A 22,010-nucleotide genomic window follows, 5' to 3' on the forward strand; every position below is an offset into this window, starting at 1 on the left:
ATGCCAGAACTCTGCATGCCTCAGGAATCTCTTCTGACTGCCTACTCCCTAACTCTCTTGTTTGAAGTGATGCTCTGGTTTCTGAACTTCAGCAGATAATGGCAAGCAAGAGCAAAGGGGGCTGTCAGAAAGGACGTTTACCAGCATTCAGCTAAAAAAAAAAAAAAAAAGCACAAAGATCAAAGAGGGGCCAAACAGGACAACTGTGTGGAAAGCATGTGGATCGCTGTGAAGACTGTTGCACACTGTTCTCGGGTAAAATATTAAATAACACCATGACATCACTACCTAACCATGTGCTTTGATTGGCTGTTCTATTGCCAATAAATACTTTTATAAGCATCTGGATGGCATTTGCACCTATTTAAACAAAACATACAGAGGTCTAAATAACAATGAACTGTTAATGTGTACTTTTAACTATTATTAGAATACAACCATTAACTCCTGGTTATCCCAAATATGCTTACCTGAAACAATCTACCCACTGAGACCATTAAGACATGTATTAAGCAAGACTCAACCTGGCCGCCAAATTTTGTGGAATAGTGACAAATGGGAGTAGAAAATTAGAGTACATTGCTAATTGGAAACAATAAAGTACAAAGAAAGGAAAGCAGTATAATTTTGGGAAATATTGCAAGGTCTGTCACCTATTCTTGATGTTAAACACTTTTTAACAATATAACTCTAATCTAACTATAGGTTTAGCTCATAAAACACACACTGTATAAGAAAGGAAGTATTTAAATAGACTAAGAATGGATTAAAAATGATGAGAAAGACTTGACATTTTACTATCTTAATTTTTAACAGTGACTTATAATTTATGAAGCCCATATATAATATCTGATGTAAATAAAGAATAACCATATTCTTACATTCTTTTTGATCATGTAAATATATGTTCATTACAACTGAGCCTTTGCTTTCCTACCTTCAAAGTCATTTAAGGCTTCTCTTTGAAATATTTATATACAATACCTGAAGATCGTTACTAAACAACTATTTTTAAAAATTTTATTTATTATTTTTAAACAGCTATTAATATGCATAATTCAAGGAGAATAAAATATTACATTAACTCTCAACCCAAACTTGATATGGCTTTCTTTAATAAGCAGGTTAATCACATGCTGTTACAAGTAAACTTCAGCCTCATTAGCAATTATTAACATTACCTCCGAAAGAAGTCATTTCACTTTATTGTTTTGTTTTCCATCATTCTCTTATTCTGCAATAAACTTGGCACTATGTAGCAAAAAAATCATGCCAACATTTTCCTAAATATTATGTCAAAACTGGGCACTGTGAAGTATAAATTATAGGGCTAGATGTCACTTTAGGTACAAATATCCTAGATTATTTGGTTTTCTCAACATACTGCTCCATACTAAACAGCTTTAGGATATTTAAAATATAATTTGGTACATAACCTCAGTATTCCAGTAAGAGCTGAAGTTAAAAATAAACTAAAAAACCTTGAGCCCTGAGTGAGCTTTGGAACATTTTGTTCATGAAATACAGATTATAAATGTTCTGAAAACTCCATTGCTGACATGTCTGATGTTACAAAACTGTCTGGCAAGACAATATGGAGGAACACTGTCATTGAAAATGTATAGGGAATATGTACATAGAAACTTCTAAATGGCAGTAAGAAAAAGGCTTATTTTATTCATTCATTAATGATAAGGTCTTATATGTTATATTTGAGATTATATATTCTAAAAGAGTAGACAACCAACAAATTCAAAACTCAATGTAGTAAATTTTCTATCCTTTCTTAGTTTGGATTTTTCTTTTATCTAATATTGTTCTTTAAAAATATAAATGTGATAAAACAATGAATCTGTGCAAGAATTTTATTCCTTTTTGGCTGCTTTCCAATTCATATCCTCTAGTCAATGAAGTTTGACACTAAATGAGATCGAAAAAGGAACACCCTTTGAAACGCCAAAGCAGAAACCCTTAGAACAGATGGAGTGAGACTGTAGTAAATCATCTGTAACCTCCTCTTGACATGGCTATTCTTTTATTGAGAACTTGTTTGACAAAGAGTTTGATTATACTTTGAATTGGCTATAGTCTGACACTTGCTATCTCTGTTAGACCTGCCTTGTTAGGTAAAGTGTGCTGTATATTCTTTGAAGGATGTCTATTCCTATATACAATCATAATCAATTTGTCCCTTGATATGAAAGGCTAAGAAATTATCTTTGAGAGCTCATCAGTTTTTTAACTTTATGTAAGTGAAGTGTTAAAATACAGGAATAGCAAATTCAATCTTAATACTATCCTACTAATTTGGAATCGAGGATGTCAATCTGAATTAGTAAAGAGAAATTATTATATATATCAATTGCTTTAGCATACATATAATATTCTTCATATTAGGATAGTAAGAAATTGCCTAGCAGGAATACTAAGAGGAATTATTTTAGTAAGTATGACTTGTTCATATTCTTTTATTTTTAAAAAGTATGTTTCTTTTTTTGTACATTATATATCTTGCAATTTTGCTTTTTCTATTTTAGGAAACTATATTAAAAAGCAGACTAATCAGGGTTCCAATCATCAGATATTCATATTAGTAGAGCTTGGTTTATTAATGACTAATGGCACAATGGTGATTCCATGAGTGTAAATATTCCTAAGAGTACAATCACAGAGACATGAAATCTCTAACCCTAAAACAGACTTTAAAAAAAGGCTTGTTCAAAACAAATAGAACTAACATGTGAAATATATTAAGCAAGAGAAGAAATGGTGGCGGATGCCTACAATCTCAGCTACTCAGGAGGCTGAGGCAGGGGGACTACAAGTTTAAGGTTTGCCTGGGCAACATATTAAGACACTGTCTCAAATAATATGGCTGGGGATGTAGTTCAGTGGTACAGTACACTCCGAGTAGCATAAGGTCCTGGGTTCAATCCCTAGTAAAGAAAAGAAAAAGAGGAGGAAGAAGAGGAAGAGGGGGAGGGAAGAGGGAAGGTGGGAAGGGGAGAAAAAAATCGTTCTTGAGAACCATACTGTTAAAACCAAATGCAGAGCACTTAAAACAGTCAACTATAAACAAAATTAAAAGGTGTGTAACAACTGGGAAATACTTGTAAACAATATTCATGAAAAATAAATACTGTTGGAGAAACAGTAATAACCACTATTGTTAAAAGTGAAAGACTGGCTAGATATATAAACTTATTCTTTCTTAGAACATAATTTGATCAAAATGTGTCAAAGACACAGTGTTCTTAAGGAAAATTTATAGATATGGATAAGCATTTGTTTATGTTTTTATGTGATAAACCAGAAAAAAGTCTAAACATATAATTCAACAATATTTAAATGATGGTCATGAAACAATACATATACATATTAAAAATAGTTTTTGAAGAGTATTCAACGAGAATATATGCATGATCTATTAATAAAGCAATATATGAAAATTATGTATAGCATACAATCCTAGTACATTATTATTATTATTATTATTATTATATATATATATTTTTTTGGTTTTTCTCCGGTACCAGGAACCGAACTCACGACCTTGCGCTTGCCAGGCAGGCGCTTTGCCGCTGAGATAAATCCCCAGCCCTATTTTTTAAGTCTATAGAAGAAAGTGTACCAAATCTTAAACAGTTATCTCTGGGTTTGGGATAACAGTTATTCTCATTTTCACATAATCCTGTACTTTATTTTAGTGAAGTGCTGATCATTGAACCCAGGAACTTGGCTCCAGTTCTGTATTTTCTAAATTTTCTATAACAAACTTATATTTGTGACAATAAGTTTTAAGGAAAATTAGATCTTACAAATCAGGAGAAGAGAGCAAAACAAAATATATATTTTAAGTGTTAAAACACTTAGACTTACTTGTGGTATACAGTCAGTGTATGCGAACATTGACTTAAAGCGATCATCCATGCTTATGTGGTAAAGCACACATATCGCTATTTGTTTGTAGTTTTCATTGCCTAAGAATAAAATAATGGATATAGTGAAGTACATACATACATGCTCGATACATACTCAAATTAATATGCTAAAACTGAAACTAATGAGTAAAAAACCTTGTATCTTAATGTGGAAAATATTTGGAGCTTCCTAATTTAAATCCAAAGCTCGGAGCATACTAACATTTTCTGGGATACATTTGCAGAAAAAATAGCCATGTCCTTAAAAATGTACCATTTTCAGTAGCTCAAAATAAAAGAGGGTGGGTCAGTGACCTCCTCATCCTTATTGTCTTACCAAAACGTCTGGTTAATAAAACCTCTTGACGGTAACCATGCATAAAAAACAGTAAACAAAAAAGTATATATGATTTCTATGGATTAAAACTGGGAACATTCAAAAGATTAAAGAAATAAAAACTATTTGTAACATAAAAATATTTATGACTATAAAATGCTAAACTAAGCATAGTCTAAGGAGTATCTCAGCATTTTTGAGGTTAGACTGTTCTGAGCTAGGGATGTAGCTCAGTGGTAGAGTATGTGCCTAGATATAAAGCAAGGATATAAGAGAGAAAGTCATATTTAAAATCTTAAAAGATGAATATTAATATCAATGGCTATAGAAGATATATTGTTTATACTAATTATTTGAAGTTGAGGGTTTTATTTAGAGGGAAAAATAATGCAAAAATTGTGAAATTCCTCCAATAATAGTAGACATTATTTGTTGAGATCAGAGCAATTATATTAGATTTTCATAAATCACATGTTTACAGTGTTGAAGGCATTCATTTATACTATTTCAAAACATCAGAGCATACTTACCATAGGAAAATGTATTTACACAGGTTTCTAAGATGTGAAGGTGAAAAATGAAAACAATTTAACTTTATTTCCTCAAGGAGACAAATATCTTAGGTTCTGGTCAAACAGTACTTGTATTTTTTTTCCGAAGCAAGTGAAATATTATAAAATCTTTTCAAATAGGATACTAAAGCAAACTCTAAAATTTTGAATATCAGTCTCTTCCCTCTCTGACAGAGCTTTTTTTTGTTTGTTTGTTTGTTCATCTATGGGTAAGCTCTAGTGCTACTTAATTTTTATAAAATATTTGAAAATATTTTCTCTATACAGTGGATTCACTGAAAAGTAGGATTTGAAGCCATGGAACTTACTTGATGGTAAAAGGAACAAAGAAAGAGAAATTAATAATCAATATAAAAGACTCTCCAATATCAAAGTAAATCATCAAACATTAAAATACAACGTGGGGCTAAGAATGAAACAGGATAGAATTCAAGCTCCAGGAGAGTCTGTCTGTTGCTAGTGTCAGTAAAAAGATTCTAAAAACCAATGTCTTTAGCTGGTGCATCACACATATAAAGTGAAAGGAAATAAAGATTTGCCATTAGGAAATATGTGCTCCCTTTAAAGAATAATAAGGCCAGTTTCTTTCTCTCTCTCTCTCTCTCTCTCTCTCTCTCTCTCTTTCTTCTCTCTCTCTCCATATATATAAATAAATAAATTCAGAATAGAAGGTATAAAGAAGAATCCTAATGTTATAGTAATTTATAATAAGTTGGTGAGTAATATGCAAAAGAAGTCCTCATACATAACAATACTTTATAGCAAAACTAAGTCTCTATTTACAAAAAAACGTGATGCTTCCTCTGCAGCCAGTCCTAATTCTGCACTTGCTGATGTTTTTGTTTTCTCTTTTTCTCTCCACATTCATGGTCAAAGGTAAACTCTCCTTGCAATTCTTCCTAACACTGTCACATTCTTCTCTATCTGTGATCCTCTATTAAAAATAAACAAGCAAAAAACTCCTCTAAATATGTCCCAAATTTCTCATACTCTTTTCCTAAAATGATCAGCTTAGCCAGAACTTTGCTGAAAACTAAAGGACGAATAGAAACAGAAACTCTTAAGGACTAAGGCTATAAGCAGAACAAACTTTCTAACACCAACGTTCTTTGAGAGAAAGGGAGAGAGACAGAGCTAAACAATGACATAACTCCTATTCCATGTTCAGTATTCATTTTCTCAATTTAGCCTTGACAACAACTGAAGAGGTAGGTAGTATTCTTTGACTTAGAAACTAGGCAATGATACTGACTGGGGTTGTAACTCTTTCAAAAAGAAATATCGATGTGAATCTGGGATTCATGCCTAGCACTGACTATAAAGCCCATGCACATACTTTTTAATGAGCCTTTCAGGAGACAGCAGAAAGAGGGAAATCAATAATGTCAAATAGCTGTGGGATACAGCTTAGTAGCACAGCACTGTCCTAGCATGCACGAGGCCCTAGAGTTCCACTCCAGGACTGCAAAAAACAAAACAAACAAAAGCAAAAACCAAATCAATGCCAGATAAATATGTTAGTATCATTATTCCTTAGGGAATAGTACCGAAGGCAGATGCTCCTAGAAGAGATGTCTTAGGATCTGTGACTTTTGAGAAAGAAAGTGCAAAGGTTGGAGAAGCAGTGAGATGAAATATAGACATGAAATCAGAGAATCTGTGTCTAGGTACAGGTGGTTCCAATGGAGGACCGATGTTCTTGGCAGGGGCAAAACTGCTCTGGAGGCAGAGATACTGGGTTAAATTTGTGGTTCTGCCACTCATTAGCTATCTGGTCTTGCAGACTATGTAGATTTTGTGCTTCAGTTTCTTCATCTATAAAAGTAGGATAATGTCGTTACCTATCTTGAAAGGTTGTTATGCAAGGATTAGGTGGCAGAATCCCAGTAAAGCACTTACCATAGTCTGATAGTATTAAATCAATTCAATAAATATAATTATTGTCATCAGTAGGTCAAAATAACATTTTTTATTTTACCAATAGAACAGTGTTACCATAAGTTCCTAATATATATGTAGTGATGTATTTTTCTATCCTCAAAACTATGCTTAGAAGTCAAGTAGGATTGAGAAGCAGCGAAGATTTCTCTGGGATGAGCTTTACAAAACTCAGAGGGATACTCTGAACCAGTGCTTGACATTTGCTTATAAAACCCTGCTATTCTGAAAGCATGGGCTTAGAAAGTCATCTTATACTAGAGGCTCCACTCAAGTGACCCTTATCTAATAAGAACACTCCAACATTCTCTCATTCTCATAAATTCCTTAATAAAAATTGAGAAAAGAAAATGAGCTACCCCCAAACCAGCTTCTACACATACATTACAAATTTCTCTTTCTGCTTTCATGCTTCGCTATTTTTAATGGAACTTGTTTTCACTCTTTAGAGTGGGCAATGATTATAGTGGGGATGGGCTACCAAGAGATGAAAGGACAGAAGTCTGAGACAAAACTCATAATTAGCTACCCTGCTTCCAACAACACAGAGGTATCCCTTCATGTTTGGTCTAAACACAGCTGGACCAAAGAAACAGGAATATAACCGGTGCTGCACCAGGCATATTTTTTTCCTTTGAGGAAAGTGTGAAAAGAGGTGATGACAGATCTAAGGAACTGTATTATATTCAGATATATATCTAAGCCAAGTTTCTGATGTCTTCTGTATTCTGTCTGGGCAAAAGTTCTCTTAGAATGCAAACAATTGATTTACAAATATCTGCACAATTAATTTCCTCATTTATTATTTACTTAGGGAATGAAAAAAGGTACAAACTGGTATTCATTCGAACTAGCCCTTTCATTCCAAAAAATGTAATATTTTATAAATACTCTTTTTCCTAGATGTTATTTTCCTGATTCTAATTTGTATCTTACAAGTATTTCCTTTCCCCTCTAGGAAAGTGAAATATATGAATAAAGACTGTAGTAGATAATCGCAGGTATCTATTGTCTCATAAATGAGTATATAAATGATTCATTTTTTAATTAAAATGCAGCCTATAATTTCATGGCATCTAGTAAACACCTGATAACCACAACAAAATGACAAAGCACTTTAGGACAAAAGTGAGTTATGCAGAGTGGGAAGATGTCTGGAAGTACAATCTGATTTCATCATTTAAACCCAGCTGAGCACAGAAAATAAAGTCTTGTTGGCAGGCAAACATTTACATACCCTAAATGAATTCCTATAAGAAATAGGGTTGGAGGGTATGATTTTCTCATAAGAATTCATGGTTAGAAACCATAAACCATAGCTAACCATCTATGATTCCTTCACATCCTACAACTGGCAGCATTTCAAAAGGCCTCCTTTAAGACTAATAGACACCGATTATTTCCTAATGGCACCCCAAGTTAAAACAGGCTGCCAACAATTGGTACGCTGGCGTGGCACTAAAGGCTCTGTGAATTTCGAGCAGAACAATGAAAAGACTGGATATTTTGAAAACTAGTTTCTTAATGACTGGAGGTGGATTAGTGAAATCAGTTCAAGTAATAAGGGCAGGACAGAAAAAAATGGCCTAGTCACTATGATTCCTTTGGTATTTATGGTAATAAACATGAATCACGATCAACTCACTGGTCATTAAATGCACAGGTTATAAGTACTTCCATAGGATTTCCACAGGAATTCACCCTTAATTAGCTGGATCATTATTTGAAAGTGTTACTGAGTATCTTAGCATTTGTACAGCCATCCCCCTCCAAATTGGTCACTCCCAGCTGAGGGCAGTTAATACCTTAACAAACTAGTCATTAGCCCCCGTAACTGATTTTGTGGGAATTACTACACTTATAAAATACATTCGATAGTTTATAAGAAACATTGCCTACCTTTTTCCTTTTTAAAGAAATTTACAGCTGTAGTTCAACCCAAAGAGCAGAAAGAAAGAAATAAATCAGCTCTTTAGGCTGTTCTCATGATCCATTTTTCTGCCAATTAAAGGGCAAACACATGCTGATGGGTTTTGAATTTTAAAATGTCTTTAATTTTTTCATCTCCAAACTGATTAGTAAAAACACCATGCAGCTACTAATCTTGTAAGACACTTGGGACTTTCCATTCACAGTTAAGCAGAAATATGATTTCTGAATACCAGAACTCAAAGCCAAATTTCCGCCTCTGGAGCAGACCAGAGACCTTTGTAAAAACAGAGTAAGAATGCAGTCATGGCCACATTATTAGCCAGATTCTCATTCCCTTCTCCCCCATGTCTTCATTTGAAGTAGAATAGCCCCTTTGAAGTCACAAAGACTGCATGCAAACATAACAGAAGTGGGAATATAAGCATGTACTGCAGATACATATTCAGTTCAATTTTTTTTAACAGATCAATTTTTGACACTGCAACTATGCTGGATGGTTTTCTATTTTTATAAAAGATTTAATGATAAAGGACAATTATTTTTAATCAAGTGGTATGTGGGAAAATGACAGAATTTATAAGTTATAATGATTAGTAAGAAGAAAGTATAATAAGTTTTGTGATAAATGATTTTTATGTCCAAAATTTAACACAATGAGAAACAAACTGTAAATCTACCGTTCAGTTAACCAGTTCTCTATAGTAATAGCTAGTCACTAAATGAGCACTCTAATATCTAACATTTTTGATAGATTTTCATTTTTTAATTGCACAATTGCACATTTAGCTATGTTGTTTATTTTTCAATGTGTTTTCAATTATTTTGTTACCTTGTCCATAGAATTCTTTGATTACATCCAGAAAATACTGCAGCTTATTTGTAATAAATCCTATGAACTATGCAGCCCTGTGGTACAAATGAGGAGGAACAAAATAAAGCCCTTAACGATGACTGCTTTCTAGCTTACAGGTCCACACCACTGACTTAATGTGCTTTGGCCAAATTTTACCATCTAGAAATGGAGACACCACAGGCAATATTCACACACATAGTATTGGAACCAGCTGGCAATAGAAGAATCTTAAGAAAAAAGGCTCCTTGATTTAATTGGGAAAACAGGAGGAAGCATAAATTTTACTGCCATTAATAACTTCAAGCACTCTTGATATGACTCTACCTCACTCTGACGGGGAGACATGTGCTTTTTGTTAGTGTTTGCCACAGCTGACCCCTATTGTTTGCTCACTTGATCAGGTAAGAAAATGTAGATTTATTTATAGGATAAATGAGGGCTATTAAAATTGAGAAACAGCGCAGTAGTCTATGAGGAGCTGCATTCTGAAACAGATGTGTGAAATTCCAGAAGTTTGGTAAACAGGCCAAACCAAGTTTTTTGAAAAAATACTTAAATTTTTTAAAGAAACCATCATAACAGCAATCTAATTTCCAAGAAAGTGGAAAATACCTCCTACATATAAAATACCCTGATCATTTCCAAACAGTTTTTAATAAATTAGTCTGAAAAGGCCACTTACAAACTGGCTCTTTTAAAAAATAAAAATTTTTATTCCTTCAATTTATGAGGCTGCTGATTAGTTAAACAGTAAGACATTAATATATAATGAAAAAAGTGAATTTAACATGATGGGAAAATTTCAAAGATGTTCAAGAACTTAACACTGTCAAATTTCATTTAAGGACACATGACAGAATGGTCAAAGGAAATAACCCTCAATTTCTATGTGATCAAAGTTAAGAGTCCAATGGTATCTGCTCTGGTGATCTCCAACAATAAGGGAAATCAGACTTGTCTAAACCGGAAAAAAATCAACCATTTATCACTTAACACTTGACCTGGACTGACTGTCTACATGCTGATGAAATCTTTTTAAAACTCTGTAAAATGGCCTGAAACTCTATTACCTAAATGTAATCTAGGCAAAAATAAATCAGGTGCCACTAGTACTCTCAAAACCAATTCTAGAGTCTAGTTACAAAATAAAGAAACATTTATATCAATTTAGAACTATTTAGAAACTTTGATCTGTCTTCCAGTGAAGACAATATGGTCTAACATTACTCCTATTATAAATTAATATACTTTTGAGATGATTCACGTAAAATTGTGCAACAGTCCTGATGTGTACTATCGAATATAGGAATCACAAAATTTTTCTGCTACAATTAATGAAGTTAGTTTCTGCACAAACCAGCCGTGCAAATTAATACTTACATACAACCTTTAACTTACAAAATCAAGAAATTTGAATCAAGATTTAAATTATGGCTCAAGCCTTCATACTAGTAGTATTCAGTACTGTATCACTGACCATTGTGGCTTTAATGATTAAAGGAAAATATGTCTAAACTAGTTAATTTTTAAATTATACATAGGTTTATTAATTATATATGAAAAATGCTTACTAAGAGTCAAGCACTAAAATATTTATTATGATTTATAGCTCTTATAATTATAATAAATATAAAAAAACAGCAGCTGCAGCAGCACGTAACACTATTAATTCCTCATTTTATTTCTCCTTAAAAATGACCTAAGGTAGAATCACAAGGAAAAATAACTTGTGATATTGGGTGCAACATTAAATGAACTTTTGAATACTTTTAAGGAATACTTTGCTTCTCTAGGATTGAAGAGTGGGTCTCTACTTATGGTCAGGGGGCCAGGTTTTTATTTTTCTTCTAATATGCTAAGGATCAATACTTTAGTTACACACAACAAAAATGAAATTAAACAAAGGATGCTCAAATTAGAAGTCCAAAAGTATGATTTCATTCAAGAGACATAATCTTATTTTGTGAAACTGCCATATACATCTAAATGCTAATTTTCAATTTCTGGACTTAATTCATTTTAGACTATTTACAAATAACAACAAACCAAATAGTAGTCAGTGGACCACACTTTGAATATCACTGTATTAGCAGAGCTGTGTTCTAAATTACACATTTTATTAAAAGAAGTTATGTAAGTAATGAAAACTGCTTTTTGTGCTCCTGATCTCTCATTCAGCGAACATTATTCTCCTTAATTAATATTAATATTCTTAATATTCTCCATTATTCTCACTATTCTCCTCTTTCCCATCACGACTATAGCATTTGTGGGACTTTTTAGTTATGAAATACACATTAATTCTCTCACCTGATTCTCTGAGTAATCCTATGGGATTGACCCATTTTATTCTCTCATTTTCTAAATGAGATGAAAATCTCAGTGAAGATCTGCTGATTTGCATAATACCATTCAGCTTATAAAGAATGAGGTAAAGGGTCAAGCTCATGTCTTTAGATATTTATTCCTTGCATCCATTCATCGATCTAGCCACCTACCAGGCATCAAGAATCTACAATGTTCTTGGCCTTGTTCTAGGCACGGAGAATCCAAAAGTGAACAAAGGTGTTACAATTTTTTATTCTCATAGCACTACAGTCTTTGCAGCCTGGTGGGTGGTAGCAGTGGTTGGTTGGTGTTACAGAGATAATATTTAAAATAATTACATGAAGTAAGTACTATGAAGAAAAATAAAACAGGAAAAGGGTAAAAAGAGTGTCAGGGGCCATGGTTTAAACTTTTCAGTAGGGAACCAACCAGAAACTAAAGCCTGAAAGAAGCAAGGAAATAGACCTCGCAAAAAACTAGGGAAGAAGCTAAGCACTGTGGTGCACATCTGTAGCCCCAGTACTATGGGCAGCCGAGGCAGGAAGATTACAAATTCAAGGCCAGCCTGGAAAACTGAGCGACTTAGCAAGACCCTAAAAGGAAAAAGGGGGCTGCATATGTAGGCTAGTTAAAGGTCCTGGGTTCAATTCCCAGTACCACCATCTACAAACAAACAAACCCTAAGGAAGAATATTCTAAGGAGAAGAAAGAGGAAATGGAAAAGTTGCCTGTCGAGGTCAGGCAATAGCAAGGAGGCCAATGTGTCCTCAACAGAAAAAATAAGAAAGAATTAGAAGATATAGTCACAGGGAGGAGACATAACAGAACATATATATATATAAACTCCTATAGGCCATTGTAAGAACTCTGTCACTTTGAGATGAGAAGTCGTTGGAAGGTTTTGAGCCGAGAATTGAATTTTAATAGGACCACTCTGTGTGCTGTGTTAAGAAGAGAATGTACAGTGAGAGTGGAACCACAAAAATTATAGAACGCTACTATACCAAGTCAGGAAAGACATAGTGGTGGCTGGGATCAGAATGATAGCAGCTATATTTTGAAAACAGAGCTGATTGAATTACCTGACAGGTAATGTAGTGTAGAAGGGAAAAGCAAAAGTCCTGGATAACTGCCCCAATTTTGGTCTGGTTAATTAGAAAAATGACATTACCATTTACTAAGATGAGAAAGACAAAGTAAGAAATTTAGGTGAAGGTAGGGTAGATATCAGGTGCTTAATTTTGAATGTGTTAAACCTCAGATGCTAATAAGGTATCCAAGTGCTAATATCTGGAGTAAAGAAATCAGAAAGGAGGCTATGATTATGCATCTTTATATTTTTGAATCATCAGTATAGGTAGAGTATTCAAGTGCAATGGATGAAGTCATCAAGGGGACTAAGTATAGACAGAAGAAAAGACCAAGGACTAGGCTCTGGGATGCATTCTAAATGCTTACTAAATGAGGTAGAAGCAAAAGATGAGACTGAGGAGAATTGGTGCTTAGGATAAACACCATAAAAATACTGGGTAATTGAAAACAGTGAAAGGAAGAAGGAACTATAGCAAATGTCACTGAAAGGTTAGGTAATATGGGAACTAGGAATTGACCGCTGGATTTACCAATGTAGAGGTCAGCAGAACTTGACCAGCATAAGTGATGGAGTGTATATGTGGGAGGTATGGGACAGGAGTGAAAGCTTGACTGGAAAAGATTTTAAAGTGTACAGAACAGTAAAGGAAAAAAAGAGAAAAAGAGGACATAAAGGAGAGGGAAACTGAGGAACAGAGGTTGGTTGGTTGAGGAATGAATGCATATGAAAAGAAATCAGTGACAGGAAATGATAATTATTCTGAGGAGAGTTTAAATGTAAACAAAAGAAATAGTATGACAGCTGGTAGGTAAAAGAAATGAAAATCAAGAATAACCTTTGATGTGCATTTCTTGAATGACTAATGATGTTGAACATTTTCTCATATATTTATTTGCCATTTGTATCTCCTTGTCTGAGAAGTGTGTATTCATCTCAGCTGCCCATTTTTGGATTGGGTCTTTGAATTTGGAGGGGCTGATATTTTTTAATTCTTTATATGTTCTAGATAGAAGCCCTCTGTCTGAGGGACAATCAGCTAAAATTTTCTCCAAGTTTGTGGGTTTTCTTTTTACTTTGCTGGTGATTTCTTTAGATGTGCAGAAACTTTTCAGTAGGATGAGATCCCAGTTGTTGATTCTTTCAAGTGTTTCACGTGCAATTTGGTTTTTATTCATGAACTCTCTGCCTACCCCTATGTCTTCAAGGTTTTTACCTACCTTCTCTTCCAATAGCTTTAGTGTTTCTGGTTTAATATTGAGATCTGTGAACCATTTTGACTTGAGTTTGGTGCATGGTGATAACAACACTGAGATTCCACCTTACCCCAGTAAGAATGGCTAGCATTAAGAAATCAACCAGTAACAAATGCTGGCGAGGCTGTGGAGAAATAGGAACTCTTCTCCACTGCTGGTGGGAATGCAGACTGGTGAAACCACTGTGGAAATCAGTTTGGAGATCCCTCAGAAAACTAGGTCTAGAGGTCCCATTCAACCCAGCTGTCCCCCTGCTGGGTATTTTCCCAGAAGATCTAAAAACATCATATCACAGTGATGTATGTGCACCTATGTTCATAGCAGCACAATTTGTAATTGCTAAAATGTGGAAGCAACCCAAATGTCCATCCACTGAGGATTGGATCAGAAAATTGTGGTACTTTTATATAATGGAATATTACTCAGCTATAAAGAAAGATAAACTTGAGGCCTTTATAGGTAAATGGTCGCAACTAGAGACCATAATCATAAGTGAAATAAATCAAACATACATGTGCAAACATCACATTGTTTCTCTAGTGTAAAGCCTGAAAGAATTAATTTAAACTAGGAGATATGATAGACATTGTAAATTGATAGGAAAGCACTCAAAGGTAAAGGATAACTGGGATATGGGAAAAGAGAAGGCAAAGAAGGAGAAAGTTTGTATGTATGTATATGCAGGATAGTTAACATGGCTGTTCTACTGTCTTCTATTTCTTTGCTGAAAGAAACTGTCAATGAGTCCTTGGTTGATCAGCTTTGTATGTCTATATCTGTTTTCATGAGAAACCACTTTGAAGATATCAATATGTAATACAACAAGCATTGTTAATTCCCTAGCACTCTGTTTGTAACTCTGTACTGTCTGTACTGTTCCTTTGCTATTTTGTAAAATGTCGACTGTCTGTTAATATTTTCCTTTTTTTTTTAAAATTAAAAAAAAAAAGAATAACCTTTGTTAAGATGGAAGAAAGCACAGCATACTTGGGTGATGATGCAAAGATCCACTGGAGGGAAAAATTGGTGCAAGACAGAAAGGAGAATTGTCTGAGAAAGAATCCTGAACAGGAGAAAAGGGTATGGCCATGAGGGAGTGTTGGTCTGTTGTAAGAGCAGGGGCCAGTTCATCCATAATAATGGGAGAGAAGCCAAGGTGAAATTGCAGATGCAGGTGGGAGGGTAACTGAGTAACAGGGACTTGTGGGAGTTATCTCATTAAAATAGGAAGCAAAGTACTGAGCTTAGAATGAGAATAAAGAGAGGTGTATGATTATCGATGAACAAATACAGGAATGAAGTTCTCACCATGAGAAGAGGACAATGACCAGACTAAGAAAATGTATAATTGTCAGGCAGCATTAAAATCATTTAATTATCCAGAATTTACTGTCTGATGATAACCTTCTGAACTTGGATCTTTCACTGTTGTTCTGCCACAGGATGCTATATCTCTCCCAACTCCCTCACAAAGCACCACATAAATTGGAAAACATAATTCTCATTGAAATGTAAGTGGTTGAACACTCATATGCTCAAAGTATAAAGCAAATGATATAACTAAATGTTTACAAATAAGACAAAGAATTATCTGGGGGAAAAGAGGGTTTGGATCCTGCCTAGATATCCAAATATAAAATTAAGAAAGTATGTATTAACCAAACCAAACATATCTTCTAGGTGGATTGGAGCTGCTGATTTGAGACTCCTGGTATAATGTTACCACTACGAGTGTGAGTGTTTGCATTTACTAGGAACTAAAAGCTTTAAAGGAAATCTCTGCTGCACTGGCTTTCAGAGTGTGGTCCTAGAGCCCAGAAAGAGGCCCACAGAATCACACCATTTTTATAACAATACCAATATAATACTTTCTTATTTTTATTTTATTTAAAACGTTTCCTGTTTTTAAACTCTCATTCTCTCATAAGTATATAATTGAATTTTCAAGAGCTACATGACATATGACAGCATCACAGATTAGGGAGATACAAGAGCCAGATGTGATCCAATATGCTTGACTAAACATAGAGATTTGCTAAATATAAAACAGTGCAACTCTTCTAGTTTTAAAAGTTATCTTTTCTGGGCATGATGACATGCACCTGAAATCCCAGCCACTTGGGAGGCTAAGGCAGGAAAATAGCCATGAGTTTGAGGCTAGCCTGGGCTACATAAGTGAGTTCAAGGCCAGCCTGTACTACTACACAGTTGAGACCTTGTCTCCAAAAAAAGTTATTTTTCATATAAATTTTATATAAAAGCTAATATGACAGGTTCATTTTGCTATTTGAAAATGATTAAATAAAAATTTTGTTTTAATTTTAAATATGATAAATACCCATAAATATAATTCCATATAAACAAAAGTGCTTTTAAGTTCTCAGTAACTTTTAGAAATCCTGAGACCAAAACATTTTAAACTGATGCTGTAACTACCAAACTCTTACAATCAACTAGTGGACAGGGAAGACTTACAGAAAAGAGAATTTGTGCAGTGGTTGCCTATAATTCATAGCTAGCTACTTAATCTGGCTAATCACTAGGCTGGCTGTACCTGTTCTGTGTTTAACAAATGCAAAAATTCATATATGTATGATGGGTCTTGTATATTTTATAGTTTATTGCCTTGAGTTTAACTTCCTTTGAAAATCAAGTTAATATTTTAAAAGTTGATGTGAAAAATCTGAACATTACTCAACCTCAAACTAAAATGTATGCCAGTATCATTCAGGACAGGAGAAAAAAAGCCAGTGCAAAAAAATCATAATTGTCTAAAATAAAACAGTGAAAGATGTCAAGTATGTACTCTATAATAAACACTGCCTTTGTACTGCATGATTCTCAAGTTTCACACAAGAACCAATGTCATGATGAACTAGGTTCTTCAACTGAGTATTTATGCTTGCTTCTGTGCTATCATCATCCTCAAGCCCATCAAATATTTAGCTCATGAAACATCTAAGCCAAAGCAATAATCTGTCTGGAGCATCAGGCAAAAAACTATGAAAATTTCATGTTTTGAGTTATTTTTGAAATACAACCAGTGCATTCTCCAGGGTACTGAAGAATATACTATGACAAGCAGTTTCCTTGCCATCTTCCAATCTAAGATACTCTGACATAAGGGAACACTCCTGAGACACATCAAAGTCAAATAGCTTGAGGTTTTCTGACAAAGAGAATTTTTTTTGGATAATTTACCTCTTAGATGGGCCAAAAAAAAAAAAAATCTTTAAACACCTTTAAAAACTTAACACCATGAAAAGCTGGAATAGATTGTATCTAACAATTAGCTTTGTAAAGCCAAGCTTTCTAAGTCTAACTCAATTTGTATTTAATCTTGTTTGCTGAAAGCACTGGCTATGCTAGATCTCCCCAGATGGCAACATAAAGTTAACAGATATAAACTATGTGTCAAAATACAGAAATGATAAAACTAGAAAGGCTTGTAATTGATACTGAACTAAGAAGAAATGAGCTTAGGATCCTGAAAATTTAGGAAAGTTAACATATAAAAAAATGAAATAACAAATAAATTTTATGATACTTAAGTAAAGGAAAATAAAAGAATATTAAGATGTAAAATTTTTCATGTAACCAATTAAAATACTTCAGACCATTCAAGAAATATTGCCTTCTCTTTTTTTGTGCTTAGGAAAGACAAAACTATTTAAACCCTTTTCAGGGTGAATGAAGATTAAAAAAAAATATAACTAATGATCTCTACTATTTCTTAGTAGTCTGCATGTCTCTGGTATCAAAAGAAAAAGCCAAATTAAAATTCCTAAGTGAAATGCTTGACACGATCAAACATTAAATTTTTGATTCTATTCAATTTTTGGTTCCCTAAGAGAGACATACGGCAAAAGATTTGAGCTTTAACACAACTTCTCTGCCGTTAATAGTTACTTAAATTATCTGATATTGTATATACATACTTTCAGTTTATTCTCCTAATAAACTTTGGAAAATGTTATTCAGCAATTAACATCAGTCTCATAATAGCAGGGGTCACAATGTACTAAATATATGTTTCAGGAAACACAAGAGGGGATTAACTATTCATATTACATAGATTTATTGCAACTCAAAGATTCACAATTCATTGTTCTCTACTTAAAATAATCTATTATTAACTGTAAAAGCACTTTTCCAATTATGGGTTCCCCAAGCAATAATAAGAAAGCCTACTTAAAACTGATGGAATTTCTAGGGGAAACATTATAAAGGTCACTTCTGCAAAGATCTGTGAGTGTAGCCCTAGAAAAGTCCTTTTGGGTTTTTGCATTATTTATTTATTTACTGTACGGAAATCGAACTCATGACCTCACACTTGCCAGGCAGGCACTGTGAGGATGTAGCTGCTGAGCTACATCCCTGGCCCATTTTGCATCTTTTAGAACTGTTATATATATATATATGGTAATTATTTAATTCAATCATCTATCAACTTGAACATATAATACACATTTATCTGGTGAAAAAAAGTAAATGGATCACTCCTGTTCTACTTAATGTTTAAATCTTTCCCTTAATTTCAGTAAAGAAAATGAGTCTACAATTCTTTAGATACTGGACTTTCACCAAGTGTTTTCGCATTTTTCTTTGAATGTCAATTTAATGGAATCACTGTGGGTACATTTCCTCAAAAAATAATTTTGATTAAGATCACTGTTCAACCCATTAAAAATCAATTAATGATAAAACTTTAAAAAGACTCAGCAAAACCAATGATATTTCTAAAGGTTTGGAAAAAACAAAACAAAATAAAATTTTAATTACTTCCTCTAGTTCAATGCCTTTAGCTGAACATTAAATCAATCACAGGAGATAAAATTATCAAGTACATAATAACTAGTATGAAAAAAAAGCAAGCACTGCACACAGAATAGGTAAATACTGTTTCCTAAACATTCTTGTTTAATTCTACACATTAAAACTGTAATATATTTCATAAATAATATAATATGTATTGATATACACACATATACATATATATGCATGTAAGTGTTGGACTACAATGTGAAATGTATTTTAGTATGGATTAGGTTAAAAAAAGCCTTTGAAATCCACTGCTATAAATGAGTTTCCTAACCCTTTCTTTCCTTTTCTTTCTTTTTCCCTCCACCCGCTTCTCTCCTCCACAACTCTGCCCCCTTTTCTATTTTTTCAGATGGGGTCTCACTATGTAGTTCAGGCTGGCCTTAAACTCTTCTCAGTGATCCTCCTGCTTCAGCCTTTTGAATGGTGGGATTAGAGGTATGCAGCACCACGCCCAGCTATTTCCTAAATGTTTAAAATCCATATGCTTTATAGTACTTCTTTATCCTATCTTTTATATAAGCTTAGCAGCCTAACATCAGACATGTTAAATATATCACTAAAATCTAAATTGGGAAGTTTAGTTTATTGTGTTAGGAACTATTGATTTAATTTTCTACACACATAACATACATTAAAAAATGTAATGCTAGAAAGTCAATTATATACTAAATACAATTTGAACAAAAAGAGAGTGACAAGCAAAACAGGTTTCTTCACAGTCACAAGAACTGTTACAATTTTCATGCAGAAAGCTCAAGAATATTACTAGGAGGAGATGCCTTAGGGTATTCTTTGGGAATTCATTTTTAAAAATATATGCAATTTAAATAAATTCAGTTGTCAGTTTCTAAGACCACAGGAGATGAGAAATGTATCATTATAGGAGAGGAAAATTTCTGCTATGCCAATGCTGCTAGTTTAAAAGAAATGAGAAGTGACAGCCAAGGACAGGGGCTAGGGAAGGAAAACAGAAGAATTGTATATAGAAATTATAACTACATAGTGCTCTGGGACACTTCAAGAGAAAATCCTTGGGTACAGAAATAGAATTTAAAGCTTTATCTAATTATCTTCAGAACTGTAAACTTGAATAAATGATAATAAAAACAACAGCTACACACATAAAGCACTTTAACAGTCACTTTGGCTCCAAAGTCCATGCTTTTTAATCATTATACTATACTATTTCTCAATAAAAATTTAAATTAGTTTTTGGGGATTAAATTCCAGAAAATATATCAGAAAATAAAGATGTGAGTGATTTTAAAAAAACTTTCTACTATAGGATGTTTATGTTTCCCCAAAATTCAGATGTGGAAACCTAACACTCAGTGGATGGTATTTGGCAGCTGGGACCTTGAGAAGTGAATACCGTGTATAGTGACGGCAGAGCCCTGTGTATGGAATTAGCTTCATTATAAAAGACTGGGCAAGGACAGCAAGATGGAAGCACAGTAAGGCTGTCCAGTGACAGTTTCCCCAGAAAAATATTGGTTTGAACAGCTACTCATGCATGAAATTACCTTCACAAGAGGTAAGGAACCCAGGTAAGAGATCATAATAACTGGTTGCAAAAAAATAATAAGAAAGAGAAGAAGCAGTGAAGAAAGCAGAAAGGAAGGAGGTACCCACATCACAACTTCCTCAACTACAACTATCATAGTGTTTAGAGACACATTCCTTCTGCTTGGGGAGAAAGAAGGAATTAAGTGTCAACTACAGACTTGGAACTCAGTACCAGAATGACCAAAGTGAAACTCAGTACTGGGCAAAGCCTCCTGCTCCTGGGCTCCAGGGCAGTGCCCTTGGATGGAACATCTGAGCAGTGCCAGCCTGGGGCCAAGCGACTGCTCCTTCCACGCCTTCCCCAGTCTTTTTTTTTTTTTTTATTTTAAAAATAAAAGGAGGAAAACATTAACAGACAGACAACCTTTTACAAAATAGCAAAAGAATAGTACAGACAATACAGAGTTACAAAGTGGTAGGAAATTAACAATGTTTGTTGTATTACATATTGATATCTTTAAAGTGGTTTCTCATGAAAACAGATAGAGACATGCAATACTGATCAATCAAGGACTCACTGATGGTTTCTTTCAGCAAAGAAATAGAAGACAGTAGAACAACTATGTTAGCTATCCTGTATATACATACATACAAAATTTCTCCTTCTTTCCCTTCTCTTTCCCCCATCCCAGTTGTCCTTTACCCTTGAGTGTTTTCCTATCATTTCACAAAGTCTGTCATACCTCCTAGTTTAAATTAATTCTTTCAGGTTTTACACTATTGAGACAATGCAATACTTGCACATGCAGGTCTGATTTATTTCTGGGTATTTTCCCAGAAGATCTGAAAACATCATATCACAGCGGTATATGTGTACCCATGTTCATAGCAGCACAATTTGTAATTGCTAAATTGTGGAAGCAACCCAAATGTCCATCCACCAAGGATTGGATAAGAAAATTGTGGTACTTTTATGTAATGGAATATTACTCAGCTATAAAGAAAGATAAACTCAAGGCCTTTATAGGTAAATGGTCACAACTAGAGACCACACTCATAAGTGAAATAAATCAGACCTTCCCCAGTTTTGTGCAGCACAGCCCGGAGAATGACTTCCTTCATTGGGCAGCAGATAAAGAAGCAAGTGCAAGACTTTGCCTTGGAGTTCAGTGCTAAGTGAGCGAAATTCACCAGTGGATCACAAAGCCCCTATCTCCAGCCCAGGGCCTGTGGACAGAGCCTCTGGACCTAGCCTGGTGCAGCTGGAGACCCAAGAAGGCACAAGTGGAAGAGAACTCTGTTCCAGCCATCATCAACTGCAGCTGTCTACAGTGGTCTCAGGCCATAAGTACATCAGCGCAACAGGCAGGCCAAGCAGCTTGGCTGTGATCCTGCCCCTGTGTTGCACTGCTCTTGTTAGGCTGTGTGTGGTGTTTGTGCACAAGACTGCTTAC

General features: G+C 34.2%; 1 protein-coding gene across 6 annotated transcripts in view; it reads right to left on the reverse strand.

The window, feature by feature from the left end:
• LOC102004253 (kinesin-associated protein 3) overlaps positions 1–22,010 on the reverse strand; it is a 170,370-nt gene that overhangs the window by 60,068 nt on the left and 88,292 nt on the right. For all 6 annotated transcript variants that reach the window (XM_005398164.2, XM_005398165.2, XM_005398168.2 and 3 more), the window contains one exon: positions 3,880–3,980. In XM_005398164.2, coding sequence (XP_005398221.1) covers positions 3,880–3,980 — 101 coding nt within the window. The remainder of the gene's footprint in view (positions 1–3,879; positions 3,981–22,010) is intronic.

Source organism: Chinchilla lanigera, unplaced genomic scaffold (assembly GCF_000276665.1).
Source record: "Chinchilla lanigera isolate Chin_1 unplaced genomic scaffold, ChiLan1.0 scaffold00061, whole genome shotgun sequence".
NCBI lineage: Eukaryota > Metazoa > Chordata > Mammalia > Rodentia > Chinchillidae > Chinchilla > Chinchilla lanigera.